Raw genomic sequence first — 14,105 nt, 5'->3', positions numbered from 1 at the left:
ACATAATGTACCTGTTTGATGAAAACGCCACCCTTGACTTTGGATGAGGCCACTGGGAGGGTTGTGGTCCAGATGATGAGTGTGTCCTCTGGCAGGAGCCTCTTCAAGTGGCTGAACAACTCCGCCATTTCTTCCTTGTACTTGGACTCCCGCAAAGCACCCCATCTGCCAATACAAATAATTTCTCATACAAACATGTTCCTCTTTATCATTTCTGGTAGAGTATTCAGTAATCATTGTCATGAACTCCAGGCCAAAAACAGATGTAGGTGGCAAAAACTCAAGACAGCAGATATTTGCTTTCACATAATCACTTACATAATTATGCATTTTTGTAGTGATAAACAAGTAACTGCTGCTTCTACTCTGCTAAACCAGTGCACAAAGAAAATGTCATCATTGCAAAAGGACAAACTGTGTACTATCTATAAACTAAAAGGTTGTTTCCCCCTTGTAAGGGATGTGGCCTGCCAAGGCATGCACCCACCCTCCACCCATTTGTTTCTGTCTTACAAAAAATTTAGTTTCTTGTAGCCATCCCATGCCCCCTAACCAGTGCCTGGGTCAGAAACAATGCAGCAAGACAGAACCTACATAGGAGGGCCCAACAGACAAAGCTGGTTTACCTTAACAGTTTCATCTGCACTGTGACCCTCCCTCCTCATTCCTTCATGAATAAATACATACATATATCAAAAGACCTCCTTATTGGGGAAGTTGCTAACTCAAAGCACGCAGCTATCTGACATACATACATGCATACATATACCAAGGGCCTCTTCCTCCTTACAAGGGAGGTAGCCAAAGCCAAAGGCATAAATCCACTCGCACCCATTTCATCCCCACATACTCCACTCCCATTCACCACCCCTCCCTCAATCTTTTCTTGGCTGCTCCTGGATGGCAGGTCATCCCTGCATCTCACCCACTGCCCTGGGTCAGAAGCAATGCAGCAAGACACAGCATGGCTGCTTCCACTAATCGGTGACCCCTCCTCTCTCTGTCCCCCTCATGCAGAAAAAGAGAAGATGGGGAGAAACACATTTGGGTTGTGTCAAAATATCATTCACATATACTCCCTCACCCCCCATCTCCCACCCACTCCCTTCTATGCATCACAGCATCATCCATAATCAACCATTCTCCATTCACCCCCTATCTTTTGTCTTCTCTCGTCCTTCCTCTACAGACATCCCCCTTTTCCAATGCCCCTTTTACCCCATCCATTCATATCATCCTTGGTCGCCCCCTCATGTTTACACCCTCCACCTCTGCCTTCCGCACTTCTTTTACTAATATTTCTTCACTCATTCTTTCCACATGTCCAAACCATCCCAATATCTTTTCATCAACTCTATCTCCCAACTCCTTTTCTGTCCCTGCTCTCCTCCTCACTTTGTTTCTCATTCTATCCAGCCTAGTAATCCTTATCACATCTCAGAAATTCCATCTCTCTCTCTTCCTCTTTTTTGTTCCATGTCTCTGCCCCATACAGTGCTGTCTGCACAATCACTCCTTCATGCATTATCTTCTTAGCATCCATTCCCAAATATCAATTTCTCCTTACACTTTTTAATCCACCAAGACATTTACTTGATTCTCTCAGTCTACATTCCACCTCCATTCCTCCCATTCCTGCCACATTCTCTTTCCAGTATCTTTCCCTTAATACTCACTTCCAAACTGCTACCATCCTCTCCCCTTGTATATTTCACCATCTTATTTTTACCCACACATCTTCAACTTCCTTCTTTTGCATACCTTCCCAACCTCCATCACTAACTTTCCCCTATCAGGTGGTACACAATGCTGAGGGGGGGAGGGGGCTGGTACTCTGCCTCCAGATCAGGCCCAAGATCTCTGTCAACTTTACTTCCTCTGCCTTTTCTCATAAGATCTGACAACCTGCAATTGCTCCCTAGTCCAACTACTACTTTCTGCCAAAGACAGCAAATGTCTCCCAATAATCCAACACAGACATTAGTTCAAAGTTCCTTCCAAGAGAAATCTACAGGAGGGCTCAAGGACTGTTGGCAGCTATTGTGGGGGTGTGGGTTCCGGTCAGTGAAACTCGAGGCAAAAATCATAGCGTGGGAAACCCTCTCCACATTGAAAGGTTTTCCCATCTTCTTTTACAGTCCAAGTCTTCCTTGTTTACCCTGATGTGACAGATGAACCTCTGATAGTCCTTTTTATACAAGAAACAACAAACTATGCAAACTTCAGAACTCACCTTGTAAGATCCCACAGGCAAGAATTTATAACAACAATGTCGGGGGCTGGGATTTCTCCAGTTTCAATCTTCTTCAATTCTTCAATTACCCTCTCATAATAAACTCTTGTGATGAAATTGAAGCGAATGTGAATATCATTTTCCTGGAAGATGTCATTTTAAAAGAAAACAATTATATATAAAAATAAATAAATAATTGAAAAGTTAATGTAATTCATAAAGATAAAACTATGAAAAAAAAAGCACACATACCTTATATTCTCGAACTTCATAATAATCTCTTCCATTTGTACTATTCTTTGATAAATCAATCACTTTGTCTCCATGAAATGAGACATATCGACCCTGAAATTATTTTTTCCATTTGAATGATAAACTAGCAGTCTTCATAACAAAGAACCCTAATTCTGGAATTATTTATGTCTGATTAATGAATCTGAGTAAAGTGGTGGAAGTAAAGCAGTGTAACAAAGGGACTGTGGGGGGAAAGGGAAGTAGTGGTGATGGGAATGAAGAACCTGTTTGTACCAAGGAAAGAAATATGAAAATAAATCAATAAATAATAATAAACAAATAAATAAATAAATTTATCTATATACAACAATGGTTTTTTGCTCCTTATAAGGGAGGTAGCCAAGTCAAAAGGCAAGCAATTACTCCCACCCATTCCACCACCCTTTCCTCCCTCTCATCTTAGCTCTTTGTGGATGAAAGGTCATCCTTGTATTCTGCCCACTGCCCTGGGTCAGAGGGAATGCAGCAAGACACAGCACAATAATAATTAAATAAATATATCAATAATAAATAAACAAATGTCAAAAAATCAAATAATGATATAAACTTGTAAAAAAAAAAAATAATAATAATAAAAAATAAATAAATAAATAAAATAAATACATACATATACCAAAGGCTTTTTCCCCCTTACACAGGGGGTAGCCAAAAAGAAAAAGGCTTAGAAATCACTCCCACCCATTTCCCTTCCCATATATTCCACTCCCCTCCACCCACCTTCCCATCTTGGCACCTCCTGGATGACAGGTCATCCCTGCATCCTGTCCACTGCCCTGGGTCAGAAGCAGTGTTGCAAGACACAGCACATCCACAGCAAGGCCGCTTCACAAACTCAGCAACCCCCCCTCTCTGTCCCCTCATGCAGAAAAGGAGAAGATGGGGAGAAATCCCTTCGGGCTGCGTCAAAACATTTTTCTCATACATACTTCCTCACCCCCCATCCCCCACCCACTCCCCCTCATGCATCACAGCCTCATCTGTACACAACCCTTCTCCATTCACCCCTATCTTCTGTCCTCTCCCATCCTTCCTCCACAGACATTCCTCTTTTGTAAAGCCCCTTTCACCCCATCCATCCATCTCATCCTAGGACACCCCCTCATATTCACTCCTTCCACACTTCTTTTACTAATCTTTCTTCACTCATTCTTTCCATGTGTCCAAACCATCCTAATACTCTTTCATCAACCCTATCTCCCAGCTCCTTTTCCACCCCTGTTCTCCTCCTCACCTCCTCATTTCTCACTCTATCTAGCCTAGTAACCCCCATCATACTTCTCAGATATTTCATCTCAAACACATTCAAACTCTTTCTCTCTTCCTCTCTCATGTTCCATGCTTCTGCCCCGTACATTGCTGTTGGCACTCCTTCATATAACCTCCTCTTAGCATCCATTCCCAGATGTCTATTTCTCATTACACTTTTTAATCCAACAAGGCATTTACTCATTTCTCTCAATCAACATTCTACCTCCACCCCAACTCCTCCCTTTCCTGTCACATTTGCACCCAAGTATCTAAAACTATCCACTTCCTCCAGTTTCTCACCCTTAACCCCTTCCATACGGGGCCGCACACGTAGGCGTCATGGGGAGCGAGTGTATTCGCGAGGCTGCCATATCGGCGTCTTGATTATATTTATTGTAGTCGCCCCTCCATAATGACATTCTTTCTAATTCTTTTGTAATCGCATTTTCTATGGTTATCAAAATTCACGGGTGAAGAGAGAACGATCGATATAAGCGGTGACTATATTTTATGATGCGATTATTATTACGACACGTCGTACGGCTGGCATTGGCTGCTGCCACCGAGATCTAAGTCCATGACGCCTACGTGTGCGGCACCGTATGGAAGGGGTTAATGCTCACTTCCAGCCTACTGTCACTCTCTCCCCTTGTACATCTCATCACCTTACTTTTGCCCACATTTATCTTCAGCTTCCTTCTTTCACACACCTTCTCAAACTCTGTCACTAACTTCCTCAATCCCTCCCACTTTTCTCCATTTTCTTTAATCATCTCCAACCCCTGACCCACTACCCTTGCATTCACCTCTCGCACCACCACATCCATGTAAAGATTGAACAGCCAGGGCGACATAACACATCCCTGACGAAGTCCCACCTTTACCTCAAACCATTCACTCTCTCCATTTCTAATCCTAACGCAAGCTCTACTACTCTCATAAAAACTCTTGACTGCTCTTAACACCTTTCTCCTATCCCATATATCTGCAGTACCTCCCACAGTGCCTTCCTGTCTACCCTGTCATAAGCCTTTTCCAGATCCATAAAAGCCCAAAAAACATCCTTACCTTTTCCTATAGCTTTCTCACATATCTGCCTTACCACAAAGATCTGATCTACACATCCCCTACCTGTCTTAAAACCACACTGTTCCTCACCAATTACTCCCTCTGTTCCTCTCCTAATCCTCTCAATCAAGACCCTCCCATAAGCCTTCCCAACTAAAAGCAACAAGCTGATCCCTCTGTAACTACTACACTCACACTTGTCCCCCTTTCCTTTGAAAAGCAGAACTATACAGGCACTCCTCCAGTCCTCCGGCACTCTACCCTTTCTTAAACAAACATTAAATAACCTCACCAGCCAGGGGGGACGGAGAGGGGGGGTCGCCGATTAAATGAAGCGGCCTTGCTGTGGATGTGCTGTGTCTTGCGACACTGCTTCTGACCCAGGGCGGTGGGCAAGGTGCAGGGATGACCCGTCATCCAGGAGGTGCTCAGATGAGAGGGAGGGTGGGAGGGGTGTGGAGTGTATTTAGGGATGAAATGGGTGGGAGTGTTTTTATGCCTTTCCCTTTTTGGCTACCTCCCTTGAAAGGGGGAAAAAGCCTTGGTATATGTATGTATGTATGTACCAGCCAGTCCACCATAACTGTACCTCCTTTCTTCAGACATTCTGCATGGCATCCATCCAACCCAATAAATAAATAATAATAATGATAATAAACAAAATAAAAATCACATGCTTTAATGTCAAACTCCCCCCTATCAGGATGCTTGCGTGGTGCTCCTTACAGAGGACTTTGTAATGTGGAATTTAAGTAACCATACCCTTGGTTCAACTTTGCCAGTTGTTGGGTTTGAACCATCATCCCCTCAACCTTTGCCACAAGTAACAACGCCCTAACCTACTTGGCCAGTGAGCTTCCATAAAATAAAAATGAATAAAATAAATTTACACTATAAGGCTTATGAGGGAGTAAAAGAGGTAAGGAAGGCAACAAATGGTAGCACTGGAAAGAGTAACAAGGAAAAGAATAGAAAAAGACAATTGTGTTAAGGCAACAGCAACTGATGAGTGGGTGTTGAGAGTGAAGAAACTGAAGAAAATGGAAGACCACATGTGACAGTGTGAGAATAGCAATGGTCAAGGACTATGGAAAAGAGCTAGTTGCCAGATGAAGAGGAAAATGAAAACAACCAAAATTTCACAACTTACAGCGTTAGCCCTTCTTCGGAAGGTGGGTGGGGGAGCAACATTATTTTTGGTTATCAAATAGATGAGGTCTTTATAAAAAGACCTCATATCTGAAAAAATCAATAAAATATATATATAAATTAATTTATAAATCTGTTAAAAAAATTCTTTTGTGAATAAATTTGCATCCTTTTAGAACAATTACACTGTGTGACATCCATATTTTCTAATAAGCCTTGCAATTAAGTTGCCCTACAATTTCATTCACATATATTGCACCAATACAGACTTGACATTATTTACCTTATAGCAACCAATCAGTTATGTGAACTCTGCAACCTTTATCAGTATTACAGTTTTTCAATATCATCCTCTTACTTTTTACCACATAATATAATCAAGAATGAAAGATGAAAAGATCAATATAGACAATGACTGGATTGAGTTACTTTCCGTATATCTAATAGTTACATATTATGGGTATTCACAAAATTCAAGATTATCTACCATTAACCCACAGAAAATATCAAGATGAATTGGCCAATTTTCATGTATCTGGATAGCAAATTCAAGGGGATTGGTGACGAGAGCTAACCCATTTCACACTTCAAAACTTTAACGCTTACCAGATGAGTGGTCTACAACATTGCTACTACTTGGGTGCATGACCAGAGTGGAGCCAGATCAAGTCTGTTTGGCAGTGATCTTGTTATACGAGTATACATACATATACCAATGGCTTTTTCCCCCTTACATGGGAGGTGGCCAAAGTCAAATGCATAAATCACTCCCACCCATTTCATCCCCATATACCTCCCATTCACCACCCCTCTTTTCCCCTTTTCTTGGCTCCTCCTGGATGACGGGTCATTGCTGCATTTCACCCACTGCCCTGGGTCAGAAACAATGTAGCCAGACACAGCACATTCACAGCAAGGCTGTTTCATTTAATCAGCGACCCACCCTTGGTGACAGTATTCTTTCTCTCCTACCACAGGGTTTTGCAAAAAAGGAAATGAATATTCAGAGAAGTGGTACAGGACAGTATTAAGAGTTGGGGGGGACACCACAATGGAGGTACAGTTGAAGTATAATAAAGTGTCATCATTTCTCTTTGAATAGACATTTCCTCTCTATCACAGACGAAATGATGTGTGGCTCTGGTCTATAGGATCACCCTATATAAACCCTAAAGTATCAGCTGCATGCTACTGTGCAGCTTTTAACCCCACAATAACATGCAGCCATTACCCAAGACGGGATACCACATAATTTCTTTCTGCCGAGGGAAATCCCCTCTTAAATGAAAAGATTACTACTATCTTGATTAACCTTTTCCATTTTATCAGCAATATCCCCTTAACGTTCTTCTCTTCTGATGGATGAAGGCATGTTTTGAACTGGCCACCTCCTTGCAATAGTGGAGAAAAAAGCAACTACATACATACATATACATATACCAAAGCTTTTTCCCCCTTACAAGGGAGGTAGCCAAAAAGGAAAAGGCACAAAATCATTCCCACACATTCCATCCCTGAATACACTCCACATCCCTCCACCCACCCTCTTTTCTTAGCACCTCCTGGATGACGGGTCATCCCTGCACCTTGTCCACTGCCTTGGGTCAGAAGCAGTGTCGCAAGACACAGCACATCCACAGCACGGCCACTTCATTAAATCGGCGACCCCCCCCCCTCTCCGTCCCCCCATTGCATAAAAGGAGAGGACGGGGAGAAATCCCTTCGGGCTGCGTCAAATTTTGCTCACACATACTACCTCATCCCCCATCCCCCTGCCCATTCAACCTCATGCATCACAACATCATCCATATACAACCATTCTCCATTCACCCGTCTTCTGTCCTCTCCCGTCCTTCCTCAACAGACATTCCCCTCTTCCCCAAAGCCCCCTTCACCCCATCAAGCAACTAATACATAAAATACTTTGTGAAGCTGCCACCAGGCAATTTTGTTCAACCAAGGCAAACTATCACTACAGAACTGGTATCAAACTGGACATAAACTGGTACCAAAAAGCACATTACCTTAATACTTACTAGAGTCCCCAAAAAAGATGATCAATTTGCCCCTCAAAAGATCCTGTGCGTGATGTGACAAGAAAATATCCATTCCAACTTCCACACTATCTCCTCTGTAAGAAAGAACATATTATATAGTCTGCAGTTCAAAACATCTACAAATTACCAATACATACATATACATATACCAAGGCTTTTTCCCCCTTACAAGGGAGGTAGCCAAAAAGGAAAAGGCATAAAATCACTCCCACCCATTCCATCCCTGAAAACACTCCACACCCCTCCACCCTCCCTCTTATCTTAGCACCTCCTGGATGACGGGTCATCCCTGCACCTTGTCCATTGCCCTGGGTCAGAAGCAGTGTCGCAAGACACAGCACATCCACAGCAAGGCCACTTCATTAAATCGGCGACCCCCCCTCTCCGTCCCCCCATGCATAAAAGGAGAAGACGGGGAGAAATCCCTTCCGGCTGCATCAAATTTTGCTCACACATACGACCTCACACCCCATCCCCCTGCCCATTCCACCTCATGCATCACATCATCATCCATATACAACCATTCTCCATTCACCCCTGTCTTCTGTCCTCTCCCTTCCTTCCTCAACAGACATTCCCCTCTTCCCCAAAGCCCCCTTCACCCCATCCATCCACCTCATCCTAGGACATCCCCTCATGTTCCCTGTGGTGGGGGAAAAGAATACTGCCACCAAGTATTTCCACTTGGATCGTAAGAGGCGAGAAGAAAGTGACGGGGATTGGGACTAGGCATCCTTCTCCTTGTAGCCCCACAGGAGACATTCCTAAACGAAAAAGCAAATTACCGATACTTACAAATTATAGGAAGAAAAAATAAGTAATTAAAAAAAGACCAATAACAATAATAATAAAAATAAATATATGGATAAATAAATCAAATAATTTTGTTGAATCAATCTTATTAGTATTTAAGGGTTCCTGTAAATCAAATTCCAAATGATAAAAAGCCTACAAAAATAAAACCAAAGGTTAACTACCAGTATGTCACTGGCTTATAGCAATAGGTGCGGGGCAGTAGTTGGTTCTCAGCTCTACCAGGTGAAGAGGAGGAAATTGTTAATTGAGAAATCTGGGGCCTGGTCCATAAATAGTCTCAACCTCTCAGGGCTACACCACCAAATGGAAGTGAGGCTATTCACAGATTTTGAAAAAGGGCAACACAAAGACATGTGAATTGTCTGCCATCCATCTCGCTTGCAGGTGTCCGATTGGTTCCTGGAGACTTGGTAGAATAAGTTCACCTATACTTGAATTTGCATGTTGGATGATGTATACACAATGTGTGTGTGTCTAGTATATGCATTTGGTGTGTGTGTGTGTACATAAAGTGTGGACATGTGTGATGTGTGTGTATATACTAGGCTAGATAGAATGAGAAATGAGGAGGTGAGGAGGAGAACAGTGGTGGAAAGGGAACTGGGAGATAGGGTTGATGAAAGAGTATTAGGATGGTTTGGACACATGGAAAGAATGAGTGAAGAAAGATTAGTAAAAGAAATGTGGAAGGCAGAGGTGGAAGGAGTGAATATGAGGGGGCATCCTAGGATGAGATGGATGGATGGGGTGAAAGGGGCTTTACAAAAGAGAGGAATGTCTGTGGAGGAAGGATGGGAGAGGATAGAAGATAGGGGTGAATGGAGAGGGGTTGTGTATAGATGATGCTGTGATGCATGAGGTGGAAAGGGTGGGGGATAGGGGGTGAGGAAGTATGTACGAGAAAAAAAAAATTACGCAGCCAGAAGGGATTTCTCCCCGTCTTCTCCTTTTCTGCATGAGGGGACAGAGAGGGGGGGTCGCTGAATTTATGAAGCGGCCTTGCTGTGTCTTGCGACACTGCTTCTGACCCAGTGCAGTGGACAGGATGCAGGGATGACCCGTCATCCAGGAGGTGCCAAGATAAGAGGGAGGGAGGAGGGTGGAGGGGAGTGGAAGATATAGGAAATGGAATGGGTGGGAGTGGTTTCTCTGCATTTTTCTTTTTGGCTACCCCCCATGTATGTATGTATGTGAATGTACTTATGTATCTGGTGTGTGTACATGTGTGATGTGTGTGTATGTGCTATGTATACACATTCTGAATGTACTTGATGTATGTGGTGTGTGTACACATGATGTGTGTGGTATGTGTACATGTATCTACCTAGTTTTATTATATGGGAAGGTGAGCTATGCTTGTAGTGACCTGTCTTTGTATCTCGCAACATCTAGTTGGTTCTTAAATTCTTGTATGATGTTTATGGTTTGTGTACATGTGATGTGTATGGTGTGTGTACATATGTGCATGGTATGTGTACACGATGTGAATCTGCATGTGAGCATAGTGAAGGCTTCCTTCATTTCCATGAAGTTAACCATTTTGGCTATGATTAAAATTTCCATAATTCTAACAAAAGCAAGACATTAGTGTGACATCTGTTATCTTTTGTTATGCCTCTGCTTCCTCCCTTGTGTATGGGCATGACTACTCTACTCTTCAGGGCTGGGGATGAGATACATGTATTATAGCAAGAGATATGTTCTATAAATGCCTCCAAGGTGCAGCCAGTTTTTCTTTGCTCCTCTTCAGAAGTTCAGCATAGAAGCCCTCTGGTCTTGCAAAGAGTTGGCTAGATTTTTGTTGATAACTGCAGTTACTCCTTCCTCTGTAACTTTCATCGATAACAGTTGACAAGAATTTTACAGACACTCACTAAAGAATGTTTTTTGGAAGGCAATTAACTTGTTAAGTTTTGACTGGCTGAACATACAATTCCATCGCTTCTGAAGGATCATTATCTCTTAGGTCATTCACCATGTTTCCAGATGCATTTACAAGAGGTTCCACTTTTGCATAAAGTTTCTTTTTTTGAATGTGCATAACAGCATTTGCCATTCTGAATGTTGGAGATTACTTTCAATTCTTCCTGTGCTCTCTGGTCTTTATGAGACTGTAGGAGTGGTCTTTCAAGCTTCTTTAGATCTCTATCATAATGGAAAGTGTGCAACAGGTTTCTTGGAGTCTTCCTGTCTTTTTTATCTTTTCATTGAAATTTTCCTATCCTTTGGAATATTTTCTTCTATTCTATATTTTTGTTTTTTATGGCAATGCTTTTTGACATATTTCCAGGTATTTTCTCTATAGTATTTAGAGCATTTCATTGGTTCCTTTGTCTTGAAACAAGGTCTCCGAGTCTAGTCTCTTCAAATATGCCTTATCTTATCCCAATCCTCTCTGCAGATGTTAAGGTCCCTGAGTCATGTGTTTCTTCAGAGGATTATGCCTCAATTTCTGATGTTATGTAGTTTGTGGCCTAGACTTTGAGGAGCATATGGTCTGACATCCACGGAATGGCTTTGTGAAAATGTACAAGACTGAAGATATTGCTAATTACCAAGTCCTTAGTCTGTGATACTTTTCTCCTTTTAAGTTCTTCAACTGCTTTACTCAGGATCATAGGATGTTTACATATGTCTATCAACTTGCTTGTCTCCTTTTTCCAGAACCACCTATATATTTCTCTGGATGGCCAGTAAATATGAGATAGACTGAAATCACCTGTGGCTGTGGAAGGGGTTTGAAGGTTTTGTAACAGTTACAAGTAACAAACAATGTTTGCCTCCTTTGTTATTTTTTGTATTGCTTCCTGGAATATTTTCCGTTGTATTAGCTCAAGCATACCAATATAACTTAGTGCTACACTACTATCTACATAACAAAATGACTAAGGTCCTGCTTTTAAATACATGGTTCACTTACTTTGTTTAAAACTGTGGACTTACACAGTGGCTATGAATGTTTTATTTTGTTTCATAAGATAAAAATAAAATATCTAAAATATTAATGTACTATGCATGTCCTTGAACTACTAGTTTTCTTTAGTATAACACAGAATTTCATGACAAATCAATAATCAACAAGTTTTTGATTTACCAACACCTGTACCTTATGTTTGTACTTTCAAAACTGGTAACAAGTTAATGCAAGAAACAAGGTCCACGAACTTATCGGTGAAGGTTTGAGGAACACGAGGTTAAAACTCTTTGGTTATTTATTTCTACACACTTGTTTTGCTAAAGTTGTCCGAAGTTTATATCCAATTAAAATTTAATTGAAAATTATGTAAATGGTGAATAGTATGAAATTATGATTACATCACTTCTTAATCATAAATAAAATTATACGGCAGCCGTGTGCTATGACTCATTGTACAACAATGTGGTTAGGTAGATTTTTAGACTGGTTTGTGTATACAGTTACCTACGTCATGCCCATCTATAAATTTCCATCGATCGTGAATAGGGTAAATCTTATATACCTTGGGAAGGAGCCAACAACTATTGATTAAACACACTCAAGCGAGCACCGCGTCCTTGGAGCTGAAATTATCAAACATACTATCTCCTTTTGTATATTACTTGTCTTCGTTGAATTCAATGCGTGAATGCAGTCCTGTTATTTCTTCTTATATATGGCAGGAGGATACAAATTATATATATTTGGCAACATAAGCTACGAACATACGTATGCTAATTTTAATCGCATTGTTTCGAGGTATGACAGTTCCCCCACTAAAACATCATGGATGCCAATGTACAATAAGTAGAATGATTTTGTCTTATTATACCAAACCGTTACTTTGAGTCTTTCTTTGCATTTCAACGTGATGCGCTTTACATCTATATTAATGTACCGTTAACAATTATTGTTGAGCTCGTGCATTCTAATTTCACTAATATGGCAAGATATAGATTTCACAATTCCTTACCAGCCATAAAGAATGCCTGATTTCTCTGAATAGATGATTTCTACTTCGCATCAGAAGGCTGACGTAAGAGGTGCAAATAGACATGTGGTTACCATGGTTACATCTCATGTTCTTCAACACATCTCACAACTCATTAAAAATGTAAACCTTTAAGGAGAGATGGCGAAATATCTACCTTGCTCATTTCATCTCTTTAATGCCCCCCAGCCAACTAACACGCGTGCATATAATGTTCTCCTTGCCCGCGCAGGAGGAGTGGGTTTTGTTATGAATATAAAGGAAAATATAGACAAATATCATGGTAAGTGTCGTATGCTAATATCCCTATAATAGTTGTCACACGAATATATCAAGTAATAATCAATATTGGAATTCCTTCACATAAATATCGTACGCGGTCCATACGTAGCAGAGCACAGCATTATGCTTCCTTGAATCGAACCCGCTGAGTCGGAGGAAAAGTGGCACGGTCGCTTTGTACTTAGATGTTAAATGAGAATAGAACATATATAATGTATTGGACATTGCTATGTGAGCGTGTATGCGTATTTACCTAACTGTAGTATATCGGGACTGCAGCTATGCTCATCCTGTGCCTGCACTTCACACATTAACCTTTGCCTTAGAAGAATATATGGCGTTGGCCTTGATCATTTCATCTAGCGTGTTCTTCAACTTGACGCATCTACAATATGTGAAAAGCTACGCTTCTCATCTTTAGATACTCTGTCTTCTTTAATTTATTGCTATGACCTCTTGTTCTTTCATCCTATACTAACAGATTATCTCTGTCCATTTTCTATCTCCTTTTCTGCTACATATATCACTACCACATCACCTCTCTTCTCGTTCCGTCAGTGTTGGTAGTCCTTTGTTTTATTTTATCTTTTATTTTTTTTATTATTATTATTTTTAGTCTCCTCGTGTGTTACCAGCCAAGCTTTGGGTCCAGCTCTTTGTATTTTTATATATTATCATTATCATATATATATATATATATATATATATATATATATATATATATATATATATATATATATATATATATATATATATATATATATATATCGTCTACATCACTACTGTATACTTAGATTTGAGGCAGATAATATTTATCATATATCTATTTATGAAGTGAAATTTAATTCTTATGTTCATTACAGATTTATGTGTCTCCCGTTAGTCTATATGATTATCTGGCGACTGATAATACCTTATCAAAATGACCAAATGATTTATTTTCCTTTTGTGATTATTCCATCTCTTTTTGGCGGTCGCTTTTTCTTCTGATTTGTTTCCAATATTTTGCGT

General features: G+C 40.7%; 1 protein-coding gene across 3 annotated transcripts in view; it reads right to left on the bottom strand.

Annotated features, from left to right (window-relative positions):
- LOC143018304 (PC-esterase domain-containing protein 1A-like) overlaps positions 1-12,368 on the bottom strand; it is a 30,650-nt gene extending 18,282 nt beyond the window's left edge. For 2 of the 3 annotated variants that reach the window (XM_076173662.1, XM_076173664.1), the window contains exons 1-6: positions 11,972-12,049; positions 8,029-8,123; positions 5,994-6,082; positions 2,486-2,578; positions 2,234-2,376; positions 12-165 (exon numbers count right to left, since the gene is read on the bottom strand). In XM_076173662.1, coding sequence (XP_076029777.1) covers positions 12-165; positions 2,234-2,376; positions 2,486-2,578; positions 5,994-6,082; positions 8,029-8,101 — 552 coding nt within the window. In that variant the 5' untranslated portion in view covers positions 8,102-8,123; positions 11,972-12,049. Of the gene's footprint in view, positions 1-11; positions 166-2,233; positions 2,377-2,485; positions 2,579-5,993; positions 6,083-8,028; positions 8,124-11,971; positions 12,050-12,286 lie in introns of those variants that run through there. The other variant, XM_076173663.1, reaches the window with a different exon arrangement.
- Positions 12,369-14,105: the final 1,737 nt, after the last annotated feature.

This window comes from Oratosquilla oratoria, chromosome 34, assembly GCF_046742065.1.
Source record: "Oratosquilla oratoria isolate Oo_2021 chromosome 34, ASM4674206v1, whole genome shotgun sequence".
Classification (NCBI taxonomy): Eukaryota; Metazoa; Arthropoda; class Malacostraca; order Stomatopoda; family Squillidae; genus Oratosquilla; species Oratosquilla oratoria.
Note: the sequence above shows the minus strand (reverse complement) of the source record. Positions and strands in the feature narration are given on the sequence as shown.